The sequence below is a fragment of the Arvicanthis niloticus genome, chromosome 8, assembly GCF_011762505.2.
Source record: "Arvicanthis niloticus isolate mArvNil1 chromosome 8, mArvNil1.pat.X, whole genome shotgun sequence".
Lineage (NCBI taxonomy): Eukaryota > Metazoa > Chordata > Mammalia > Rodentia > Muridae > Arvicanthis > Arvicanthis niloticus.
This window is the reverse complement of record NC_047665.1, coordinates 81,872,617-81,896,804: the sequence shown is the minus strand read 5'-3', so window position 1 is coordinate 81,896,804 and position 24,188 is coordinate 81,872,617. Positions and strand designations below refer to the sequence as shown.

The 24,188-nt window shown below is 40.8% G+C and overlaps 1 protein-coding gene across 1 annotated transcript in view; it reads right to left on the bottom strand.

Annotated features, from left to right (window-relative positions):
• Nucleotides 1-20,381, bottom strand: part of LOC117714104 (beta-galactosidase-1-like protein 2) — a 32,542-nt gene extending 12,161 nt beyond the window's left edge. The window contains exons 1-12 of the mRNA XM_034510733.2: nt 20,210-20,381; nt 19,507-19,704; nt 15,918-15,986; nt 10,028-10,123; nt 9,122-9,230; nt 8,374-8,466; nt 5,251-5,332; nt 4,211-4,275; nt 3,470-3,554; nt 2,557-2,694; nt 1,393-1,473; nt 678-784 (exon numbers count right to left, since the gene is read on the bottom strand). Coding sequence (XP_034366624.1) covers nt 678-784; nt 1,393-1,473; nt 2,557-2,694; nt 3,470-3,554; nt 4,211-4,275; nt 5,251-5,332; nt 8,374-8,466; nt 9,122-9,230; nt 10,028-10,123; nt 15,918-15,986; nt 19,507-19,704; nt 20,210-20,301 — 1,215 coding nt within the window. The 5' untranslated portion in view covers nt 20,302-20,381. The remainder of the gene's footprint in view (nt 1-677; nt 785-1,392; nt 1,474-2,556; nt 2,695-3,469; nt 3,555-4,210; nt 4,276-5,250; nt 5,333-8,373; nt 8,467-9,121; nt 9,231-10,027; nt 10,124-15,917; nt 15,987-19,506; nt 19,705-20,209) is intronic.
• Between the last annotated feature and the right edge of the window lie 3,807 nt (nt 20,382-24,188).

Below are 24,188 nucleotides of genomic sequence, written 5' to 3'. Positions count from 1 at the left end.
GAGGTGCATGATATGAAATTCACAAAGAACCAATAAAAAGGTTTTTTTTAAATCACTACCATAGGTCTAATCAATGTACTTCTATTCTAACACCTAAGAAAGCAGGGATAGGGCTGCAGAGACAGCTCAGCGGACAGTACCAGTGCACTGTCCTTGCAAAGGACTTGAATGCAGTCCCTGCCAGTTTCAGTTGATCTGACACCCTTTTCTGGCTCCACAGACAGACATGTGGTTCACTTATATACATGCAGGCAAAACACTCATACACATTAAAAAATCTTTAAGAAAAAAAGAAAAAATCAAAAATATAAAGAAAGGAAAGGAAGAAAGAAGGAAGAAAGGAAGGCAGGAAGGAAGGAAGGAAGGAAGGAAGAAAGAAAGAAAGAAAGAAAGAAAGAAAGAAAGAAAGAAAGAAAGAAAGAATCTTTACAACTGGATCATGAAAGGGACTGTTTCTAGTGTTACACAAGTTTAGACCATTTCTTCAAATTTAGTCTAATCTGAGTTCTTAAATTTGGTTTCCTATTCTTAACTGTAAAATTTGAAAAGGAACTAAGACTTTCTAAGATTACTTTGGTTCTCTAATCTTCTACTCCTTGGTCTTTGAGCTCTCTCTTTATTTCCCATGCCCTTTTTCCTAAAGTGATACCATGTGTCTATACCCAAGAAACACCCACCTTGACCAGATAGGGCAGGACTTCCCACAGGGTCATGAAATATAACAACGTAACTGGCTGATAGGCAAACATCAGTGTAGCTTTTGGTTGAATGGAAAAGTTAATATCTGCAATGAAAAGCACATAGCTGGCAACCTTAGGATCTACCACAACCCCATTGGAAAACACCAAGTTCTTTGCCATCCCACAGAATCCACAAATGAAGGACCCAGTCATGTAGCCCTACATCCTAATTCCAGGAAGAATTAAGGCAGGTGCTAATTGAGTTGGGGTCCTCTCATATCCTTAAACATCCGAGGAAGTACCCTTTATTGTTCTAGAAAAAGGAGCACATTGACCTTGGCTGTTAGATCTAGAGAATCTCCTAAAGCCCAGGTACAAATGCACATGCCTTCACAGTCTACCCTTCCTTCCTCACCTCAGCCAAGTAATGCTTACCGAATAGTGCAGACGGGGAGCTGGAGCCTCTAGCTTTTAGAAGTTTTAGAGGATTGCAGGCACAGTCAAGATTAAGTAACATGGTCCTGTGCTGAGCACACAAGAGCAGACCCTATATCTCCAATATTTCCAATGTATTTCCAATGCCCATGACAAAATGAAGCAAATTGTGTTTCTCCTCAAAATGTTTCCACTCACTCCCTCCCCTCATCCCAGAGCAGATCCCCCTGGAGATCTACATCACCCTTCAGATTAAGTTGCTGCTGAGTCTGAGTACCTGTAACAGAATGGAAAAAACGTTGAAATTCGTGGTACTCGACTGTATATTCTCCACCCTCCGTCACCAGTGCACTATAGTCTAAAGAAAACAGAGAAATGTGTCATTTCCCCCAAGAACACCTTAGGATTGGCTCCTTTATCCTGAAGAGGAACAAAAAAAAAAAAAAAAAAAAAAAAAAAAATTTAGCAACCTCAGCAGTGGGACCCCTTTGGTTATGTGATAAGAGAATTTTCTATGTCCATTGATCCAAACTAAGAGGCGTCTGCTGAGCTTTGATGAGGGTGAGGATTGTTATCAAGAGGCAAACTGCACCAACCTGTGCAGCTGCAGTAGATCCCAGCAAAAATCCATGACCCTCCAATGCTTATCCTTCCTATCCAGTTTCATTTATTTTTAATAAATTAATACTTTTATTACAATTTTAAATTTCTGATCTTCAAAACACACTCTTACTAAGGTAAGAAAAAGACAAGTTACATACTGTGAGAAAACATTTGCAAAGCGTATACTTGACAAAGGCCTTCTATCTGGAGTTCAGGTTTTTAAAATTTTCAAAATTGAAAAAAAAAAAAAAACCAAAAGTTTCCCTTTTAAAAAAAAAAAAGGAACAAAAATATGGATAGATACTTCACCAAAAAAATTTTTTTTGAACAAATGGCAAATCAGCAAAGATCCTCAAAATCATTACTCATTAGGGAGACACAAATAAAAACCATGACACCAAGACACGCCTGTCAGAAAACTACATTAAAAAGAATCAAGTGTGGTAACGATGTAGAGGAAAGTAAGACCTCAGATTTCTAAATGAACATTAGCTTTATTTCACCCTTAATTTCCTACTTGTTCTCTTGGGAGATTTCGAGGCTACATTTTGTGGTGCTCTTAGAAAATCCAAACAGACTTTGCATAGAACTGTTTAAAGCAAGGTTCTGTGCAGCAGATAAACAAGACTAAGATTACTAACTTGTCTGCTCACAAAGTCCCAGAAAGCCAAGACCCCAATATCTAGTGGGGTCATGAACAAATACCAAATCCTCAGTTCCCAACACACATTAAAGTGAAGACAGTTAAACAGTTCCAGAGATTTCCCTAATCTACTATGTTCTAGACTCAACAATGGGGCAGCCTAGGTTGGAGGTGATTCTGGGGACCAATACTTGCCATAGCTGGTTACTACAGGCGTGTAACCCTCTGAAGACTGAGCTCCACCAATTAAGCCCAAGTTGGTGCCACCTTGGAACATGTAGAAGTTGAGTGAGAACCCAAGGATGAACATCTCACGCACATCCTTCATCAGCACTGCAGAGAGCAAGACAGGGAGAAAGCAGAGACAGAATTCAGATTTAAGAATTCACAACGCATAGATTTTCACACTACCTCTACCTGAAATCTTCAAGATCTGCTTAGAGCTCATGACCAGAAAAACATGTTAGATGAGCCAGAACTGACTGAGGTAGGTGGCAATGTTTGTTTTCAAAACCCAAAGTCACTTATTACTTCTTTCCTTGGTTTCATATTTGAATAAATCTTTATTCTTTCTAGCATACACACTGTGTATACCAAACACTGCTCATGACTTTTTAGGGGCATACCTATTTCCAACTTACTATTTCTAAAGCACTCAGCAGCTTCTCACAGTGACTTATCTGAAATGGTGGCAACAGTCACGTTTACCTTCAACTCCATTTAAACGGCCATGATCAGTTCTCCAGGGAGAGCAAAAGAATTAAAATCAGACGAACTGGAGCTGCATCACTACCTACTTCCATACCCAGCACAATTCATTGTGTTACTCTATCTCACTGAACAATTCATGCTCATTTCTTTTCTAGCCTTGGAGAAATGTATTTATAATGAAAACTACAGAAACTTAAGTTCCTATTGCAATGACCCCCAGAGGTGTTCGTGCTCTGTGACCCCCTCCTTCTGAGCACATGTCTAGGAGGCATCTGCTTATCCAGACTAATACTTACATAAGAGACACATCTGGGAGCCTTGTCCCTAAACCTTGAGGTCACTCAAGTGCCACTGTGGTTTTCACATTTCCCTAAAAAGGTCAGGAAGGAGGACTCACTCTGTGGATCTCCAACCTGGCGCAGAGTTCCCCATGTGTCAAAAGAGTTAGCTGTATATACCATCATCAGAATAGGGCGTCTACCCTGAAGGAAAACAAAACAAGTGTCAATTTATGATGCTCTTCTGCAATTCTGAAGCCCTGAGCTGCCTACAAGGGAACTCTAAAGGCCAGAGCTCCTACATGTCCTTTAACTGAAAGCACCCTGTGACTTCGCAGAGCTGAATCCTATATGCTCCTACTTGCACATGATCTTCCCAGCCACATGGTCTCTTCATGTGGTTTTATTGGTCATCTTTTCCAAGCTTTTTATGTGGGGGGAGGCACCTGTCATTTAAATATTTCCCTTTCAAGATATCCTAAAAGTTAAAGCTAAAAATTCGTAAAAATTGGATCTTTTCATTCTCTTGATGACCAGAGTGAAGATCTAGTAAGAAACACCTGACACAGAGGAAGAATTTAAAATGTTCAACAATACAGGGTCTACATCAGTGGAAGGATTATGACAAAGGCTAGCCTTGAGCAATGTTCTACAAATCAGAGTGAACAAAACTCCAACACTATGGCCTGTGAACCAAGTGTTCTGAATTTATACAATTTGAACCTAAAATAGACACTGAAGGGCACAGCAAATTGCAATTTTAACTAAACTAATTAGTACTAAGATTTTTCTCAATCAGTAAGACAAGAAGGCAAGGGTGGGGCAGGAATCGGCATCTGTCGTGTCTGAAAGGCCCTTACCTGAATGGATCTGAGGTCTTCATATGTTTCTTTTTTTATATTCTTCATGTGGACAGTGGCCAGCACTGTGGGTAGGAAGAACATACATGAGAACCTGCCATGACCACACAGGGCAGGGGCAAAAGACTCTCCCAAAGCCAGGTTGAGGAGTCCAGTCCACACCTCTTGGACTTAAGCCTCCTAGATCCTCACTTCAATACTTCCATAGCCAGAGCTAGCAATAAGATATGGGGATACCCTTATAGCAACATATGCACTTACAAAGGAACTTCACACGTGGTCCTTCACTTAGAACTTATAATGATGATCAAGAAAGTTAAAATGAAGTTAAAAAAAAATATGCCACATGGCACAAATCAATACGTGAAAAGCAAATGAAGAAACTGAGACTCCAAAACTTGACATTTTTGGTTGTGGGGCTCAAACCTCAGACCTCATTCAGGCTTGACTTCTAACTCAGAACACAGACACTTTCTGTTGACTTTCTAGTACAACAGAAAGGGCCACCAATAAGACCAGGGACAAGAACACTGGAAGAGAATAGAGCTTACCAAATTGCTTAGGGGAAAGAATTTAGAAATTGTGTCTCTCAGTCCTGGTCTCTATGCATTCATTTATTTTAGTTTGTACTCCTGAGGCTGGACCCATGGGCATATGCCAAGCTAATGCTCTACTCCTGAGAAGTTTGCTTTGACACCCTGCTCCCAGCCCCACTTTCATTCTCTAGACTCTTTTGTTTGGAGAACTGCCAGGGCGGGGCCATGATAAGACTACTCTTTGTTCAATCTGGGTCACTTGTCAGCACTGGAGACAACTTGCACTTGGACCACAGTTGGACTCAGGGACAGACCACTAAAAGTCTGAAAGAATGGAGTAACTCTCTGGTCATAACAGCTGCTGTACAGCAAGATTGGGTCCTACTTCCTAACTCAGTTTTTCACACAAGTCCTCACCACCAGGAAATGGAAAGATGAAGCACCAGATGGACCTGTGCCTTTTCAACTTGGCCAGTGTAGCAATATGTGCAGCCGAAACCATACCGTTTTGCAAGTGGCCCTTTCTTAGATTCGCACCATCATCTGCAGTCATGAGCAGCTCATCGATCCCTCTTGACACTAAAGCCTAAGGAGAAATTCAGTAATGGAAATATATTGCCCCTAGTCCCATGAGATTTCTTCTTCCTGGAAGTAGAATGAAAAACAAACTATGCCACTGAAAATACCACTGTGAAGTTGAAACATGGAAAGGAAGGCTTGATTCCCTAAAGTGGCTGGTTTGGGGGGTCACCTTGACACAAGCTAGAGTCATCAGAGAGGAAGGAGCCTCAGTTGAGGAAATGCCTCCATGAGATCCAGCTGTAAAGCATATTCTCAATTAGTGATCAATGGGGGAGGGCCTAGCCCGGTGTTTGTAGTGCCATCCTTGGGTTAGTAGTTCTGGATCCTATAAAAAAGCAGGCTGAGGAAGTCAGGGTAAGCAAACCAGTAAGCAGCACTCCTCCATAGCTTCTGCATCACATCTTGCCTCTGTTTGAGTCCCTGTCCTGACTTCCTTCAATGATACACTATGATCTGGAAGTATAAGCCAGATAAACCCTTTTTCCCCCAACTTGCTTTTTGGTCATGGTGTTTTGTGGCACCAATAGAAACCCTAACTATGACATTCCCCATGCAACTACTTTTAAGTTCAAAAGTTAAAACAAAAATATGAGTCCTGCCTCAGTCAAACTCCTCAACAGCAGCTCAAATTCCAAACCTCAAGGAAGAGGCTGTGGGGCAGCTGAATCACCTATTGCAGTACTTTCCCCAACATACATCCTGGGTTCTCCAAGTCACAGAGCAGAAATAAGTGCTTTGTTCACTATGTCTCTAAATTTTCCCACATGATACACATTTTCCAGTAGTTTCTTCAGTCAGTGGGAAAGGCAGGTAAGCTGTGGCACTGTCACTTGCATGAACCTCAAATGTTCCCACTTGAGCCTATTGGTGGTGGCACATGCCTTTAATTCCAGCACTCAGGAGGCAGAGGCAGGAGGAACTCTGAGTTCAAGGAAAGCCTAGTCTGCAGAGCTAGTTCCAGAACAGTCAGGGCTACATGAAAAAAACTCTGTCTCAAAACCCCCAGAACCAAAAATAAAGTCCCAACTTTAACTACAAACACTCTAGGGATAACCTCAATCAAGACAGATAAGAGACTAAGAGACATATATATTTGATTCAGGAACAAAATATTGAAGACAAGTCAAATGTGTGGCCTGCTGTGTCTTTTGGACCCAAATTCTTAGAATTCACCCTTGAGTCCTCTGTTGGTGTCAGAAAAAGGTTTTCTATAGGATAGTTTCAAAACTAAGGGAGCAGAAGAGTAAGTCAAGTAAGAGTGTCCCAAATGTCCCTTGTCACTCTGTACAACTGTACTCTGGTTACCATGGGTCTGATGAGGATTCAGTATCTCATCCCAATCCAATGGGCCGTCTGGCTTATCATTAGGTGACTATGTAACACAGACAATCCAGAAGGCTGAGAATGAAAAGTGGTGGCCATATCAGATCAGACAAAACAGATTCTACTTCTGTAGACAATTGGCTGCTTTTATTCCCACTGACATTTCTAACACAACCACACAGCTAGACAAAATATTTCCTAAAGACCTATTTGGAGAACCTAGTCAGAAACCGAATTTAACAAGCTAAAGTCCAAGCAAGGGAGGGAGACTGGCATTCAACACTGTTTTCTACTGAGACAGTGGGTGATTCTAGAAAATGGGATGGTAAAAAAATATTCACCAAACTGCATACTACTACCAAGAGACAGCTGGGTAGGTGACAACACTCGCTGACCAGCCTGATCGCTTGAATTCAATTTGTGAGACCTACATGGTGGAAGAAGGTGAACCCCTCGAGTTGTCCTCTGACTGTGCCACATGAACATGATAGAACATACACCCTGACATACAGATACACAAATATAAATAAACATCAATTTTTTAAATGTAAAACCTTTTATAATTTGTATTTTTCAGAGTAAATGGCACTGTTGGTTGAGTACTTGTGTATTATGAGTAAAGACTTGGGTTGGAGCCTCAACAACACATAAAGTGATACTCACCTATAATCCTATCACTTGGGAGGAGGAGGCAGGAGGATCAAACCTTCAAGGTAATTTTGAGAGCAGGAGGCAAAGGGACCATGGAACAGGAAATGGGCAAATAAAAAATCAACAGTGTAATGGATTTAGTCCAAGTGTATCAGCAATGAGTGGAAACAAACCAAATTCCCATTTACAAAAACAAGTCCTTGGCCATGGTGGTTGTAATGGTGAAGGTTAACTATCAACTTGACAGGATTTAAAATGACTGGTAGGCTTATGGAAGATTATCTCCATTACATTAAGTGAAGTAGAAACTTCCATCCTAATTGTGAACCGAACCAGTCCCTGGGTTAGGGATCCTGGGCTACATAAAATACAGAACACAAGCTAAGCACTAACATGCAAGCCTTTGTCTTCTGCTGCTTTCTGGGAGTAGACGGGATGTGAGCCACTGTTTCAAGTTCCTGCTGTGTTGACTTCCCTAACACGATGGACTGTATCTTGAATTTCAAGCTAAGAAAATAACTCCTTTCTTGCTTAAATTGCTATTGTCAGAACAACAGAAAAAGAAACTAAGAGAATGGCATTTTGTGACAGAGTCTCATGTCATCCAGGCTGACCTCAAACTTACTATATAGCTGAGGGTGACTTTGAACTATGGACTCCTCTAACTTCACCACTCCCAACTCAACAATAGATCTGATTGTGTGGATCATATGCTACTTGTAAGTATTCTCTGTAGACGGATACATGTGAAAGTAGAAGAAAGGAAGAACACACAGTAAATGTATTGCCATGTGTTTTTCAAGTAAAGAAAATGTAAAAGTTCTTCAACCAAAAGAAAGCTGAGATAATCACAGAAAGTAGAGTTGTCCTAGGGTGCATCTCTACCTTACATTGGAGCAAACTTATATTTCCAGGCCACTGTCTAGAACATAATCAAAAATCAATGATAAAAGGGGACCCTACTCATCTCATACCTCACAGTTGCAGGCAAGTACACACAGCTATTAGGACACGTTTGCTCCACAGCATAACAAAGTACAAGAAGCAGAGCAGTACTGAAGGAGCACTTACCGTTTTCACATACTCCATGTATTTCTTATCCATATAGTAGGAACCATATTCATTCTCCACTTGCACAGCAATGATAGGGCCTCCTCTTTTATACTGAGGGTCAAGGAGATGAGAACATGAGAGTTTGATACTGCTGGGGAAAGATTGTGTTTTTCTAAATGCTGGGCACACATGTAAAAAAACAGCACTTGGGGCTGAAGAGATGGCTCAGTGGTTAAGAGCACTGGCTGCTCTTCCAGAGTACCCAATTACAATTCCCAGCAGCTCTTGAGAGACCATGATCTCTCCACAGGGGCTCCCCTAAAGCAATGTTTGCAGCGCACTGGCATATAGCTGCCTGTGAGACCTTGGAGAATGATCTTTAATTTCTGGTCATCTTGAGCAGTAGCTAATAGCCAGCAAATCAAAGAAAAGATACATAGAACATTCCTCCAAGTGTCTTGATAGTGGGAAGGAAGGAAGATTCTAGTGGAACAGTAGGTGTAAAAGACAAAAAGAAACTAATTGAATCAAAGATCTCAAAATGTAGCCCAGGCTGGATCCTCTCACTTCTACAGCATTCCCCATCATGACAAGTAATACCTAATGCCAGAAACTTTCTTAGATAAGAAACTGGAATTCCTGGGTGCTCATATACAGTAGCCAACATACGTTCCCTGCTCCTTAGAGTGCAGAAAGCCAGAAGCACTATCCAGGAAATATATGTCAGTCAATCCCATTACCTGTGGAGATGAGGACTGGGTTTTACCTGAAATCGTGCTATCTTGGGAATCAGATTGTTGAAATACCGATTCATTGCTTTAGTAAATCCCTTGTAAGTTGTCCGCAGCTTCATTTTTGGATCCTTGAGTAACCAGCTATGATTTAGGAAGGCGATTCAGACTCAGGATGGGAAACAGTCATAATAAATGTTCCAAAAATGAATCTACAACACAGCCCACATTTACACACAGAACAGTGAGATGTGAGGATGTGGTCCAGCTTCAGAAGGAATACTCTGTGCCAATTAAAAACACTCAGCACCCCAAGATGTGGGGGGTGGGAGGCAGTGGGAGAGCTTTGTAACTATGATCCAAAACTGATTTTCAGCAAATTACAGCCTAAAGGCCAAGTCAACTGTCTCCTCAACTAAATAATTCGCTTGGCACAATTGTACCCAATCGTTCACATATTTTGACTGTGGTTTTCAGGCTAATTACAGAGGCTCAAAAAGCCTAGAATATTTGTTATCTGGACTTTATATCAGAATCTTGCTATGTAGCACTACTAATCTAGTATTCATTATGTAGCCTAAGATAGCCCCAAATTTGTGACAATCTTCCCACCTCATCTGGGATTACTAGCTGGCCTTTTACAGGAAAGTCTTATCAACTCTAGTCTGGAGTGAGACGGTTATAATGCTGCTTAGAAGTGCTTTTGTTTGTGTGCATGAGAGATGAGGAAACTGGCTCTACTGGAAAATACTCAGCTAGGAAAAGGAAAACCACACTGACAGATGGTCCTACTACAACATGAATACATTTTGAAAGCATTAACTGAGAGAAAGCATCACCTGCCATCAATGAACAAAATAGTGTAGACCTTTTAAAATGTGTACAGAAATAAAGCCCTGGAAATGTGCTTCCCAGCCAGGGACCCTCAGACCACAACTCACCTGGGCAAGCCTCCAAGGTCTAAGTCACTGCCAATGTAGGGGCCTGGACACAGAATGACCCAGAGTCCCGACTCTGAAGCCATGGTGATAAAAGCTCTGGAACGAAAGCAGTCACAGTGACATCACTCCCAAAGCAGGGCTTTGCTTGGCAGCTCTCATGAACTCTGTCTCCTGTTCTTTATTACCCTTACGAGCTCAGTACCCAAAGGGATGGTGACTAAGAAGATAGCATCAAAGATTTAAGACAGAAACTAGAAACCATAGCTCAGAATCTACTATTATAACTGAGAAAGCAGGTTCTTTGTGCTGGACTCACACTGCCAAATGCTAGCTAAAACAAGGTCTAGACCATACTATAAGAGTAGGCTGTGCAAGCCATAGACCAATGCCTTAAGAAGGCTTCAAATAATCTTCTTCCAACAAACCCAGAAAAGATAGACACATAAACATAACTTCATCTCTAATAACAAAAATAACAGGAAGCAACAATCTCCTTTCCTTAATATCTCTTAACATCAATGGACTCAATTCCCCCCCACCCCCAAAAGAATAGACTATCGGACTGGATATGTAAACTGGACCTAGCATTTTGCTGCATACCGGAAATGCACCTCAGTGACAAAGACAGACACTACCTCACAGTAAAAGGCTGGAATATAATTTTCCAAGCAAATGGTCCCAAGAAACAAGCTGGAGTAGCCATTCTAATATCAAATAAAATAGACTTTCAACCAAAAGTTATCAAAAAAACATAAGGAAGGACACTTCATACTCATCAAAGAAAAAAATCTGCCAAGACAAACTCTCAATTCTGAATATACATGCTCCAAATGCAAGGGCACCCACATTCATAAAAGAAACTTTACTAAAACTCAAAGGACACATTGTACCTCACACAATAATAGTTGAAAATGTCAACACCCCACTCTCAGCAATGGACAGATCATGGAAACACAAACTAAACAAAGACACAGTGAAACTAAGAGAAGTTATGAACCAAATGGATTTAACAGATATCTATAGAACATTTCATCCTAAAACAAAAGAATATACCTTCTTCTTACCACTTCATGGTACCATCTCCAAAATATACCATATAATTGGTCATAAAACAGGCCCTAACAGATACAAGAAGATTGAAATAATTCCATGCATCCTATCAGATCACGACAGACTAAGGCTGGTCTTCAATATCAATAAAAACAATAGAAAGCCCACATATACATAGAAACTGAACAATGCTGTAATCAATAATAACTTGGTCAAGGAAGAAATAAAAAGAAAGAAATTAAAGACTTTCTAAAATTTAATGAAAATAAAGGCACAACATACTCAAATGTATGGGACACAATGAAAGCAGTGCTAAGAGGAAAAGTCATAGCTCTAAGAGCCTCAAAAAAAAAAAAAAAAAAACCTGGAGAGAACATACACTAGCAGCTTAACAGCACAGCTCAAAGCTCTAGAACAAAAAGAAGCAAATACACCCAAGAGGAGTACGCTGCACGAAATAATCAAACTCAGGGCTGATGTCAACCAAGTAGAAACAAAATGAACTATACAAAGAATCAACAAAACCAGGAGCTGATTCTTTGAGAAAATCAACAAAATAGATAAACCCATAGCCAGACTAACCAGAGGGCACAGAGACAATATCCAAATTAATAAAATCAGAATTGAAGAAGGAGACATAACAACAGAAACTGAGGAAATTCAAAAAAGCATCAGATCCTACTACAAAAGCCTATATTCAACAAAGTTGGTAAATCTGGATGAAATGGACAACTTTATAGAAAGATACCAGGTACCAAAGTTAAATCAGGCCCAGATAAATCATCTAAACAGTCCCATAACCCCTAAAGAAATAGCAGTAGTCATTAAAAGTCTCCCCACCAAAAAAAAAAAAAAAAAAAAGAAGAAGCCCAGGACTGGATGGTTTTAGTGCAGAATTCTATCAGACCTTCAAAGAAGACCTAATACAAATACTCCTCAAACTAGTCCACAAAATAGAAACAGAAGGAACACTACTCAATTCATTCTATGAAGCCACAGTTATGCTGAGTCCTAACCCACACAAAGACCTAACAAAGAAAGAGAATCTCAGACCAATCTCCCTTATGAATATCGATGCAAAAATACTCAACAAAATTCTTGCAAACCAAATCCAAAAACACATCAAAACAATCATCTACTACTATCAGGTTGGTTTTATCCCATGAATGCAGAGATGGGTTTATATATATGGAAGTCCATCATGGTATTCTACTATATAAACATGCTCAAAGGAAAAAAAATTACATCCTCTTAGATGCTGAAAAAGCCTTCAACAAAATACAACATCCTTCATGTTAAAAGTCTTGAAAAGATCAGGCATATACCTAAACAATAAAAGCAATATACAGCAAACCAACAGCCAACATCAAATTAAACGAAGAGAAACTTGAAGCAATCCCACTAAAATCAGGAACTAGACAAGGTTGCCCACTCTCTCCCTACCTATTCAATACAGTACTTGAAGTCTTAGCCAGAGCAATTAGACAACAAAATGAGGTCAAATGGATAAAAATTGGAAAGGAAGAAGTAAAAATATCACTATTTGCAGATGATAGGATAGCATACTTAAGTGACCCTAAAACTTCCACCAGAGAACTCCTAAACCAGATAAACAACTTCAGCAAACAAATCAGTAGCCTTCCTCTACCCAAAAGATAAACAGGCTGAGAAAGAAATTAGGGAAATGACATCCTTCACAATAGTCACAAATAATATAAATATCTTGGTGTGAATCTTACCAAGCAAGTGAAAGATCTGTATGACAAGAACTTTAAGTCTCTGAAGAAAGACACTGAAGATCTCAGAAGATGGAAAGATCTCCCATGCTCATGGATTGGCAGGATTAATATAGTAAAAATGGCCATCTTGAAGAAAGCAATCTACAAATTCAATGCAATCCCCATCAAAATTCCAACTCAATTCTTCACAGAGTTAGAAAGAACAATTCTCAAATCCATTTGGAATAACAAAAAAACCCACGATAGCAAAAACTATTCTCAACAATAAAAGATCTTCTAGGGGAATTACCATCCCTGACCTCAAGCTGTACTACAGAGTGATAGTGATTAAAAACTGCATGATATTAGTACAGACATAGGCAAGAAGATCAATGGAATAGAATTGAAGACCCAGAAATGAACCCACACACCTATGGTCACTTGATCTTTGACAAAGGAGCCAAAACCATTCAGTGGAAAAAGGACAGCATTTTCAACAAATGGTGCTGGTTCAACTGGAGGTCAGCATGTAGAAGACTGCAAATTGATCCATTCTTATCTCCTTGTACAAAGCTCAAGTTCAAGTGGATCAAGGACCTCCATATAAAACCAGATACACTGAAACTAATAGAAGAGAAAGTTGGGAATAGGCTTGAACACATGGGCACAAAGAAAAAGTTCCTGAATAGAACACCAATGGCTTATGCCCTAAGATCAAGAATTGACAAATGGGAGCTCATAAAATTGCAAAGCTTCTGTAAAGCAAAGGACACTGTCAATAGTACAAAACAGCAACCAACAGATTGGAAAAAGATCTTTACCAATCTGATAAAGGGGTAATACATCTAATAAAGGGGTAATATCTAGTATATACAAAGAACTGAAGAAGTTAGACTCCAGACAACAAATAACCCTATTTTTAAAAATGGAGAACAGAGCTAAACAGAGAATTCTCAAATGAGGAAACTTGAATGATCGAAAGCACCTAAAAAAATGTTCAACATCAGAGAAATGCAAATCAAAACAACCTAGAGATTCCACCCCACACCAGTCAGAATGGCTAAAATCAAAAACTCAGGGGATAGCAGATGCTGGCAAGGATGTGGAGAAAGAGGAACACTCCTCCATTGTTGGTGGGATTGCAAGCAGGTACAACCACTCTGGTAATCTGTCTGGCAGTTCCTCATAAAATTGGACATAGTATTACCTGAGAACCCAGTTATGCCACTCCTGGGCATATACCCCCCAAAAAAATGTTCCAACATATAACAAGGGCACATGCTCCACTATGTTCATAGCAGCCTTATTTATAATAGCCAGAAGCTGAAAAGGACCCAGATGTCCTTCAACAGGGGAATGATACAGAAAATGTGGTACATTTACACAATGGAGCACTTCTCATCTATTAAAAACAATGAGTTCATGAAATTCTTAGGTAAATGAATGCAACTAGAAAGTATCATCCTGAGTGAGGTAACCCAATCACAAAAGAACACTCATGGTATGCACTCACTGATAAGTGGATATTAGCCCAAAAGCTCACAATACCCAAAATACAACTCACAGACCACATGAACCTCAAGAAGAAGGAAGACCAAATAATGGGTGCTTCAGTCCTTCTTAGGAGTAACAAAATACTCAAGGGAGCAAATACACAGACAAAGTGTGGAGCAGAGACTAGAGAAGGGGCCATCTGGAGACTGCCCTTCCTGAGGATCCATCCCATGTTCCATCAACAAACACAGACACTATTGCATATGCCAGGAAGTGCATGCTGACAAGAGCCTGATATACCTGCCTCCTGAGAGTCTCTGCCAGAATCTGACATATACAGAGGTGGATGCTTGCAGCTAACCATTGAACTGATGATGGGGTCCCCAATGGAGGAAGTAGAAAGAAGATTGAAGGAGCTGAAGGTGCTTGTGGCCTTTTCAGAAGGGCAACAATACCAACCAACCAGAGCTCCCAAGGTCTAAACCATCAGCCTGGGAGCACATAGGGAGGGACCCATGGCTCCAGCTGTATATGCAGTGGAGGATGGCCTTGTCATGCATTGATGGAAGAGGAAGTTCTTGGTCATAGAAGCAGGGGGAGTAGGGATGGGATAGGGGTTCCTGGGGGGGGGTCATATGGGGAAAGGGGATAACATCTGAAATGTAAATACGTAGAATATCCAATAGAAAAATACATTTAGAAAAAAAGACACTAACTCTCAAACAAGTTACACTGTTCCAAATCTTAACCTGTATATTTGTGTGTAGATTAATGAGGAAAAAAAAGCCATGGAATAAATACTTTTTAAAAAAAATGGTTTCTGTCTGATGTGGCACACACCTTTAGTCCCAGTACTCAGGAGGCAAAGGCAGGCAGATCTCTGTGAGTTCAAGGCCAGTGTGGTCTATAGAATGAGGTTCAGGACAGCCATAGATATTATACAGAAAAACCCTGTCTCAAAATAAATTAACTAATTAATTAATAAAATAAGTCTTACAAAAAAAAAAGAAGAAGGCTTCAAGCCAAGTAAAAACTTATTAAAGCTTCTGACTGGCTTACTAAAGCAGAATTAGAGGCTGGGGCTTAGTAGCACATACCTTTAATTCTAGCACTCAGCAAGCAAAGGCAAGTAGACCTCTGCGAGTGTGTAGCCAGCCTGACATATATAGAGAATCCCAGGCCAGCTAGAGTTATATGGTGAGACCCTGCCTCAAAACAATGCATTTTAGTATGCAACTCTCTATGCCTCTATGCAACTGATACAGACAATTTCAGCCATGACAAAATGATCAAGCATTACAGCAAGTATGAGAGTGAAAAGGTATTATTACAATCTGCTGAAGCAGATCAGTGGGTACAGGTGCCTACTGCCAATTGTGATGACCTGACTCCAACCTTCAGATATGCACAGATGTGCACATACAGATGCTTGCACGCTCAAAAAATATATAAAAATGTAATGGAAAGTATTTACTATGGATTAAAATGCTTACGCCAAAAAAATAAACAAACAAAAAACAACAACAATAACCAAAGAGTAGAGCTATACACCCCATTCTATCATCCAACCCACCAGGAACCTCCCTATCTGAATCTCAGAATCAAGAAAATAAAGTAGAAACACCTACATGAGGTCTATGTCTTCGGTGAAACGAAACTGGCCCACTTTTGGCTCGTGGAGGTTCCAAGGAATGTGCCTATCATGGGGAAAAGGAAAAAAGTAAGAACCTCCCCCATCATGTGCTTCATCTATCCTGATTCCTCTATCCCTAACAGAGAAGCAAGCTTCCCTCCTGAGAAAAAGCTTCATGTTTCAACAGCGAAGCCTCTACTGTGTACATATGCATTCCAAACATTGAGGAGGCTAAAGGAAGAGGATCACAAGTTTTAGGCCAGTTGGCTAGACATCAAGACCTGTGTTGGAAAAAAAATCCCTAACAAAAATGGTTGGATGTGGGGTACATGCCTGTAGTACTGTTCATTTTTGAGGCTGAAGGAGGAGACTCACAAGTTGGAGGACAAACTAGTCTTCATGGTGACAGCCTGTCAAAATAATAATAATAATAATAATAATAATAATAATAATAATAATAATAATAATAATAATAATACAGGTCCTGGTGACACATGACACATGTCTTTAATTCCACCTAAGGTTGATAAGGCAGGAGGGTGGAAAGTTCAATGACTGAATCTGGTAGAGTTCAAGGATAGCTCTAGCAATTTTGCAAGACCCTGTCTCAAAGGAAAAAGGACTATGTACATAGTTCAGTGGTGTGTGTGTGTGTGTGTGTGTGTGTGTGTGTGTGTAAAATGGAAGATGTTTTAGATACAATTTTTTAAAAAGGAATGAAAAGGTTGGAACAAACAGAAGAGCAGACACCTAGAATAAAAGACCAGTGACCTTTAAGATATAATAAAAGAATTGGGTATGGTGGCTTATGTCTTTAGTCCCAGCATTTGGGAGGCAAAGGTGGATCTCTGAGTTTGAAGTTAGCCTGGTCTACAGAGCAAGTTCCAGGACAGCCAGGGTTACACAGAGAGAACCTGACTCAGAAAATAAAAGACACTTAAACATATAAATATGCGTATTCCAACTAAAACAAGAATGAGATTTTGGCACATATTACAACATGGATGAGCTTTGAAGGCATGGTGCTAAGTGAAAGAAGACAGACATGAAAGGACAGAGGTTTTCTGGTAACACTGATCTGAGCACCCTCAATAACTAAGTGTGGGAAGGCAGAGAATAGATCACAGGTTGCCAGAAACTAGAAGAGAATGGAGAATCATGATGTAATGGGAACACAGCATGTGAAGATGAAGGTACTCCAGATGTGAGTAAGGGAAGAGCTTGCTCAACTGTGTGAACTTAATCACTGTCCTTTGGAAATTTTGCAGAACTGACTGACATTCAGAAATGATCATGTGCCATTTTGTCAAGGCCACTCCTAGATACACACTATAGAAATGGCTCATAGGTCACTCCTGGTTGCACTACTGATAATAGTTATGAACAGCAAATAACTCACAGCCGAACACCACAGTGTGATTGCCCATGGAATTCCATATGGTTTTGTCAATGAATTAAACAGTATGTGGCACATGGGTGGGTGTGTCTCCAAAACAATCTTTCAGGTTGTTTCTTGAGTTTTGTTTTGTTTTGTGACAGGGTCTTAATATGTATCCTAGACTGGCCTCAAACTTGCAATCCTCTTGACTCAACCTCCTAAGTGTGAGGCTCACAGGTGTGCATCCCTGCTCTCAGCTTTCCTTTTTGGGTTTTGACTCTGCCTGCTTTTGAAATGGAACTTACCATCAGACATCTTGTTCCTAAGCCTCAAGACTCCAATGCGAGTTCACTCCGTGCCATCTAGAGTTTCCATCCTTTGAACTACAGCACTGGGGACTTCTCAATCCCATAGCTACATGAGCAATTCATAATCACTCTTTCTGCCTGCTGATTGTGCTTTCCCAGAGTAACTTGACTATCACAGTGGATACAGAGAACCACAGCCTACCAGGAGCCACTGCTTGAGAACACTTGAGCTGCAGCTCATGAGCTGTGAGATTCAGCACAGATTATCTCTGTGGTTTAGAAACTCCACAAGGAGAGGCTTGTGCAGTGGTGTCCCCACATTTTCCTGGCATTTACATCCTCCAGAAGCCTAGATTTTCTCTGAGAAGAGCTGAAGAACATTCCCTTCTGCTTCCTACTAGGGAGGGAGACACTGACATTTGATGTGTACTCAGAGCGTTCTGTTCTCAACAAAAGCTCTGTTTTCAACTGTTTCGAAGAATCCTAGCCAGATTTAAAAAAAAAAAAAAAAAATCCCACCTCCAGCCTACCCTCTGCAACAGGCTCCCAGACTCAGCACAACTAACTCCATGATGAAAGTACCATTCAGGTTGTAAAACTCAGCCTGTAAGCACCACCTGACAAAACTAAAACAAAGGCCTAACTCGTCAAAGTTCATACAGTTCTAAGAAAGTCTCAGAATGTTTTAACCTTGCTTTTTGGTTTCTGTAGTTTTGCTTCTGGCTATCTGTTCCTGTTAACTGAAGTACGTCAACCCGGAACATAAGTTTTGTGCTTAAAAGCTTATGTTAAGAAAGGCTAGGAGATACATTGGAATCCCAGTCTTCCATTGTCAGTTAATAAAGATATGTCGGCTTCTGCAGACTGTCTGAGCAGTCTCCTCTGGTGAGTTCCCCAACAACACTGTCTACTTTCACATGGAGGATAGAATCATTCAAATCCTTTTCATGCTATCAAATACTCAAGACAAAATAAACATAATACACACCTTTTTAGTTTTGGTTAGTTGTTATTTTGTTGGTGGTAGTGTTTTAGTTGTTTGATTGGCTATTTGGGGGGGGATTATTTGTTTTTTTTTATTTGTCTTTTAAACAAATCTTATGTAGCTTAGGCTAGCTTTAAGGTTTTTATGTAACCAGCACTGGCCTTGAACAATCCTCCTGCCTCCATCTCCTAAATATTGAAATTACATGTCTATGCTACAAGCCTGATGTGGTGAGTAATCTTGGTTGTCAATTTGATTACATCTGGAATTAACTAAAACCCAAGCACCTATGAAGGAACTTCTTAAGTGGATCATCCGAGGTAGGAAGACCCAACTCAGATGTGGATGATCTGAAGACAGAAGACTGGCCCTAAATCTGGACCATTTGGGGACAAAAGATCCACTCTAAAATCTGGGTCACAGTTTCTGGTAGCATCCCACAAAAAATGACATAGAGCAAGGAAGCTTTTGATTTTGACCTGCTTGCCTTCATTTTCACTGGCAAGTTTATCTTGGCTGTTGTTAGAACTTGCTTCTTCCAGGATTCCAATGTACACTGAAGACCAGCAGCTCTCCAGTACTTCCCTGGAACTCCATCACCAGATCAGGGCTGCTAAGACATCCAGTCTCATGGACTGGCCAATTCCCAGACTCTTGAGTTTTCTATCAGAAGACAGCCATTGTTGGACTACTCAGACCACAGTAAGCCACTCTAATAAGTCCTATATATAAATATATGTGAATATGTATTTCTGCTCCTTTAGAGAACCCTGACTAATAAGTTGGCTAACAAATATCAATAATAATAATAATAATAATAATAATAATAATAATAATAATATAAAAAGACTGTTCAAATGAAGTCTCAGCCAGGATTCAGTTGAGACAAGAACCGGAAGAAGCAAAGACTCACGTGGTAAGAGTGTTGAAGCCACAGGCCTGCATCTTCCTCAAACTGAGTCTCCAGGACTGCCTAGGTATCCGGAAGTAGTCTATAGTGCCAGATATGATCCGGAATGGAAAACCTTCCAGTGTGAATTGTGAGTCCTCGACTTTCAGACCAACCTTTCGGGTTATCAGCAACAAGGGGTTCAAGTGAGTTTGATTAAGCCTGCAAGGACAAGAAGGTATATGATTTCTAGAGCACAGGATGGGTGATCAGCAAGGCCCAGGAAAACTGAAGAGTTCAAGGTCAGCCTGGGATATAAAGCCCACCCTGTTTCTAAAGAAAAGAGAAGAAAGGGGGAGAGGAAGTGAGGGAAAAAAAGAGTAAGGAAGAGAAAGGAACAAGGGACATGGCTCAATGTGTAAAGTGCATACAGATTCCCAGAATCCAGGTAAAGGCCAGACACATCAAAATGCAATAATGCATGTATCTAATCCCAGCACTCTTAGAGGAAAATGGAAGGCAAAGAGGAGAATCCATGGAAGCCGTATCGAACAAGAGACCCTGTCTCAAACAAGGAAGTCACAGGCTAACATCTGAAATTGTTCTCTGACCTCCACACATGCACACAAACATGCACATATACATGTGTGCACATGCACACACAGCAACTATTTTGAGCCTTTCCTTCAGAATGCACCAAGTATTCTGCAGTGGTCTGAAAACATACCTGGGTAACTGGCTATTGCTGAACAAAGCCATCGCGCATAAGGCTGAAGACAGACACAGAACACATTCAGGTCTCCCCAGGAAGGTCCACATGCTAAATGGGACAGAATAAAGAGGTCAGAAATAGGGGTGAGGGGATCAGAGGAACAGCTAGGAGCTGAAACAGGTCTTCCCCAGAGAAGGGTGAGAAAAGAGAGGGTGGCCTATTGGGAAGGCAGAATTTGTTCCTAGGGTTTGTACCAGCTGGAATCATGACAGCATAGTGAAGCCATGGCTGCTGAATGGAGGAGGAAGAGCTCCAGAGCAATATCTTGTTACATAGCTGGGTTTTCAGACAACTTAGATTTTGGTGTGGCTTAGGATCCTATCAAATGATGGTTTTAATACAGTGGAGCATAACTTCTGAGAAGCTTCCACACCTGTTCTGCTGCTAGGGAATGGCTCCTAGTGGTGTCCTGCTTAGCACAGAGGGGAATGTCTTTACAGAGGGGATCAATTCTTTGTCTCCAACTCAGTTTTTCATTTGTCTGCTACTGTTGGGGATCAACCCATATATTGCCAGAATAAATCTTATCATCTTTTTGGCCTGTTGGTGTCTTTATGGCACTCATTCTGGGACAAATGCATCAACAACCAGTGAGTCCAGGGTGGTCTGGACTTTTTTTTTTTTTATCAGAGCCTGAATGCTGCTCTTTCCAGCACCCACAGCAGTGCCCGGGCTTGACAAAGTTTTCTAATTAAAATACTTGATGTTATACTTTTTTAAAAAGCCTAAACATAATTTAATTAACATGAGATTATTATATACCTATTACCAAATTGAAGCAGAATGTTTCAAATCCAACCTCCTTTTACACACACACACACACACACACACACACACAGTCTACTCAGCCTGCAGTAATCATTCTTCTACATTCAGAACAACACGACCACCACTACTATAAGCATTTTTGAGCAAATGCTAAGTCGTTACCATTAGTAAAACATATATATCTAGGCAAAATTGAGAATAGGTAAATCACAGGAAAATTTTCTTTTAAAAAAAAAACAACCAAAAATTAAACAAACAAACAAGAAAAAGAACTGTGAGGAGGTTTGAGCAGTACACAGCGCAGGGTCTGGTGTGGTAAAAAGAGATAGAGGACACTCTGCCAAGCTTTCCAGGGGGAAGAAGAAGCACAAAGGAAAACTTCAAGAGACTCTGAAGAAGAGCCCCAAGCAGAGTCCTCAGTCTGAGCCAATTTCACTGGAAACCCCCAGCAGAGGCATACATCCAGCCTGAAGAGACCAGGGACCAGAAGAGCTCACAGTGCAGACGAGCCCAGACAATGTCAAACTGGGCCTTCACACAGCCCAGAGGACACTCATCTGGGGTCCTCATCAGGCTGACCTAGGCTGTGAGCCTTAGCTGTTCCAGAGGCCACTGGCACCAAGCCATGTTCCTAGAGCCTGGCCCTGAAACATCACCTCATCTTGGTTGAGCCTGCACTGCCACGGTGACTCTGCTCATGCAAATCACCACAAGCCAGCACCTGGCCTTCTGTCCTGCACACAAGAAGTGCTTGGCACACAGGTCCTCCTTTGAAGACCAGCAGTACATCAAAGACCTCAAGGAGGAGATGCTGATGCCTTACTGGACTGGTTTCTTCTCGTAGCTAGTCACTGTCAGCCAGCAGCCACAGCACTGAGAGCCTTTCCCCGACCACTGCAGTCTGCAGCCTCGTGTCCCCACCAGGGCAGGCTGAGCCCAGGTGCCCAGACACTTGTGGTTGATGCCCTTCTCTCAGCCTGTGGGCACAAGACCTTGTGGGTGGAGGGAAGCTATGTTTCAAATTCTGCCAACATTATTTATACTTTGTCCAGTCACCAAAGAAACTGAAGCACCTCTTTATTACAGATTTACCTAGAAAAGAGCAGAGTGGCCTCAATCCATCAGAGGCTAGCTTCCCACAGAGGTGGGCAGTGCCCTTATGAATGATCTTTCCTGGGTCAGACTGAAAGTTCCAGGTCACCTCCTCCTCAACTATGGTTCTTAGTAGACTTTTCTTTGATTTTGCTACTAAACAGGCGAAAGTTTGACATTGGATGAAGCACCAAGATTAATGAATTTTCCCCCAAAATTGCCTTTCTTAACTGAAGGCTTCTTGCATAGTTTTTTAAAAGATCTCTTTTCTAGGCTTGCTTTTCAGACCACTCTCTTTTCTTGTGCTTTTCCTGAAGTGTACCAGGATAAAACATCCTCGGGGAATCCACTCAGCTAATACAGTTTTACTTAATCTGTCGTTTTCTTAATTTACAATTATGACTTTTATAGTAGTTTTTTTCAAATTAGGCCTTCTTTAGCCCTGGCTGCCCTGGAACTAGCTCTGGCCTCAAACTCACAGAGATCTGCCTACCCCTGCCTCCAGAGTGCTGAGATTAAAGGTATGGGTCACCACCACCAGGCTATAGCTATGATTTTTAACTCAACTATGTCTCCACCAATTCTTTCCTACTTGTCTTCACCCATACCCTTTATGTTCTGTATTTCTGATTTTACTGGTAATCTCACCTTTTTCCACCTAACTGAGGTGAGCAACAGAGGACTCCATGCTTGCATGCTTTCACGGTCTGGAAATACACACACAAGGGAACTATTAACAGCAGATCGTCTGTCTCGGTTGCCTGATGTTACTCACGGTGATAGCTCCACCCCTGACAATAACCCTTTTAAATCAGGCACCTTCTTACACTTCATCATGGACTTTCTGGCTCACTAGCATCAGACATCCCATAGCCAGGATCCTACACACTAAACAATACTTTTCTGATACAGTCGTGATTCTCCTCAGCTCTTCCAAACCTGGTTTTCAGCATCCTGTGAGTGTCTGGTTTTCCCTCACTTGCCTCCTTTGCGACACTCACTTTATATATTAAATAACCCACATCACTTTTTGTTGTTGTTTTATTGTTGTTTCCTGAGCTCTTAAATGTAGCCCAGGTTGACCTCCAAGGATGGCAGACATGTGCCAGTGTGCACAGCTTCGTATCGTTTTTATGTTTGAATGTATTTACAGACCTCAACACATGTGATAAGTCACATGCTTATTTACATTGGCAAACTGATTGACAGATACTGTTAGAATTACAAATACCTTTACTTAAAAGTAGTGATGAGCCACAGACTAGAAGCATGCCTATAACTCAGCACTTGGGAGGCTGAAGCAAGAGGTACGTGTGAGTTAGAGACCAGGCTGATCTATTTGGTGAGCTCAAAGACAGCCTGTGTTACACAGTGAGATCAAGTCTCAAGTACCAAAATAAAGAAATAATAAAAATATTGCTGACAAGGCAGGTTGATATCCATATGAGGAGAAAAGGAGGTGGGTTGGGGTGAGATGAGGTAAGAGGGAAGGACTGGGAGGAGAGGAAAGGAGAAAAGGCTGCATTCAGAATAGAAGATAAACAAATAAATTAGTATCCATCCTTAGTATTCACATAGTAATACTGACTGTAGGTCCCGTTATAGTTTAGCTATTCATTATGTCAGGAGTTCTGTAGATTCCTAGTCCCCTGGGACCCTTTATCTTCTAATATTTCTAGAGCTTTTCATTTGAATCTTTGACCTGTAAAGAATGTGCTTTAATACCAGTTAGCAATGTGGGTGAATCTTTGTTTTATTTATCTATAAATAACTAGCAAATTACTCTAAAATTTAATTCCTATTTTGAAAAGAAGTGTTTATCATCGACTAATATACCAAATTGCCAACTCTATTTGTTTCTGGATTATTTCATTCCACTGCTCTTTGTATGCTGGATTGACTACATAACAAGAGCCTAATACTTGCTAAACACAGTTTCAAACTCGTATGTTCATTCATGTGTCATCAAAATAGCATTGCTTCTTGGTGCTCTCAGTAAAGTTTATGAAGAGCCTACTATGCTAAGCACTCTTCTGGATGCTGGTCATGCACAGTGTCCCCACTGTGTTGACAA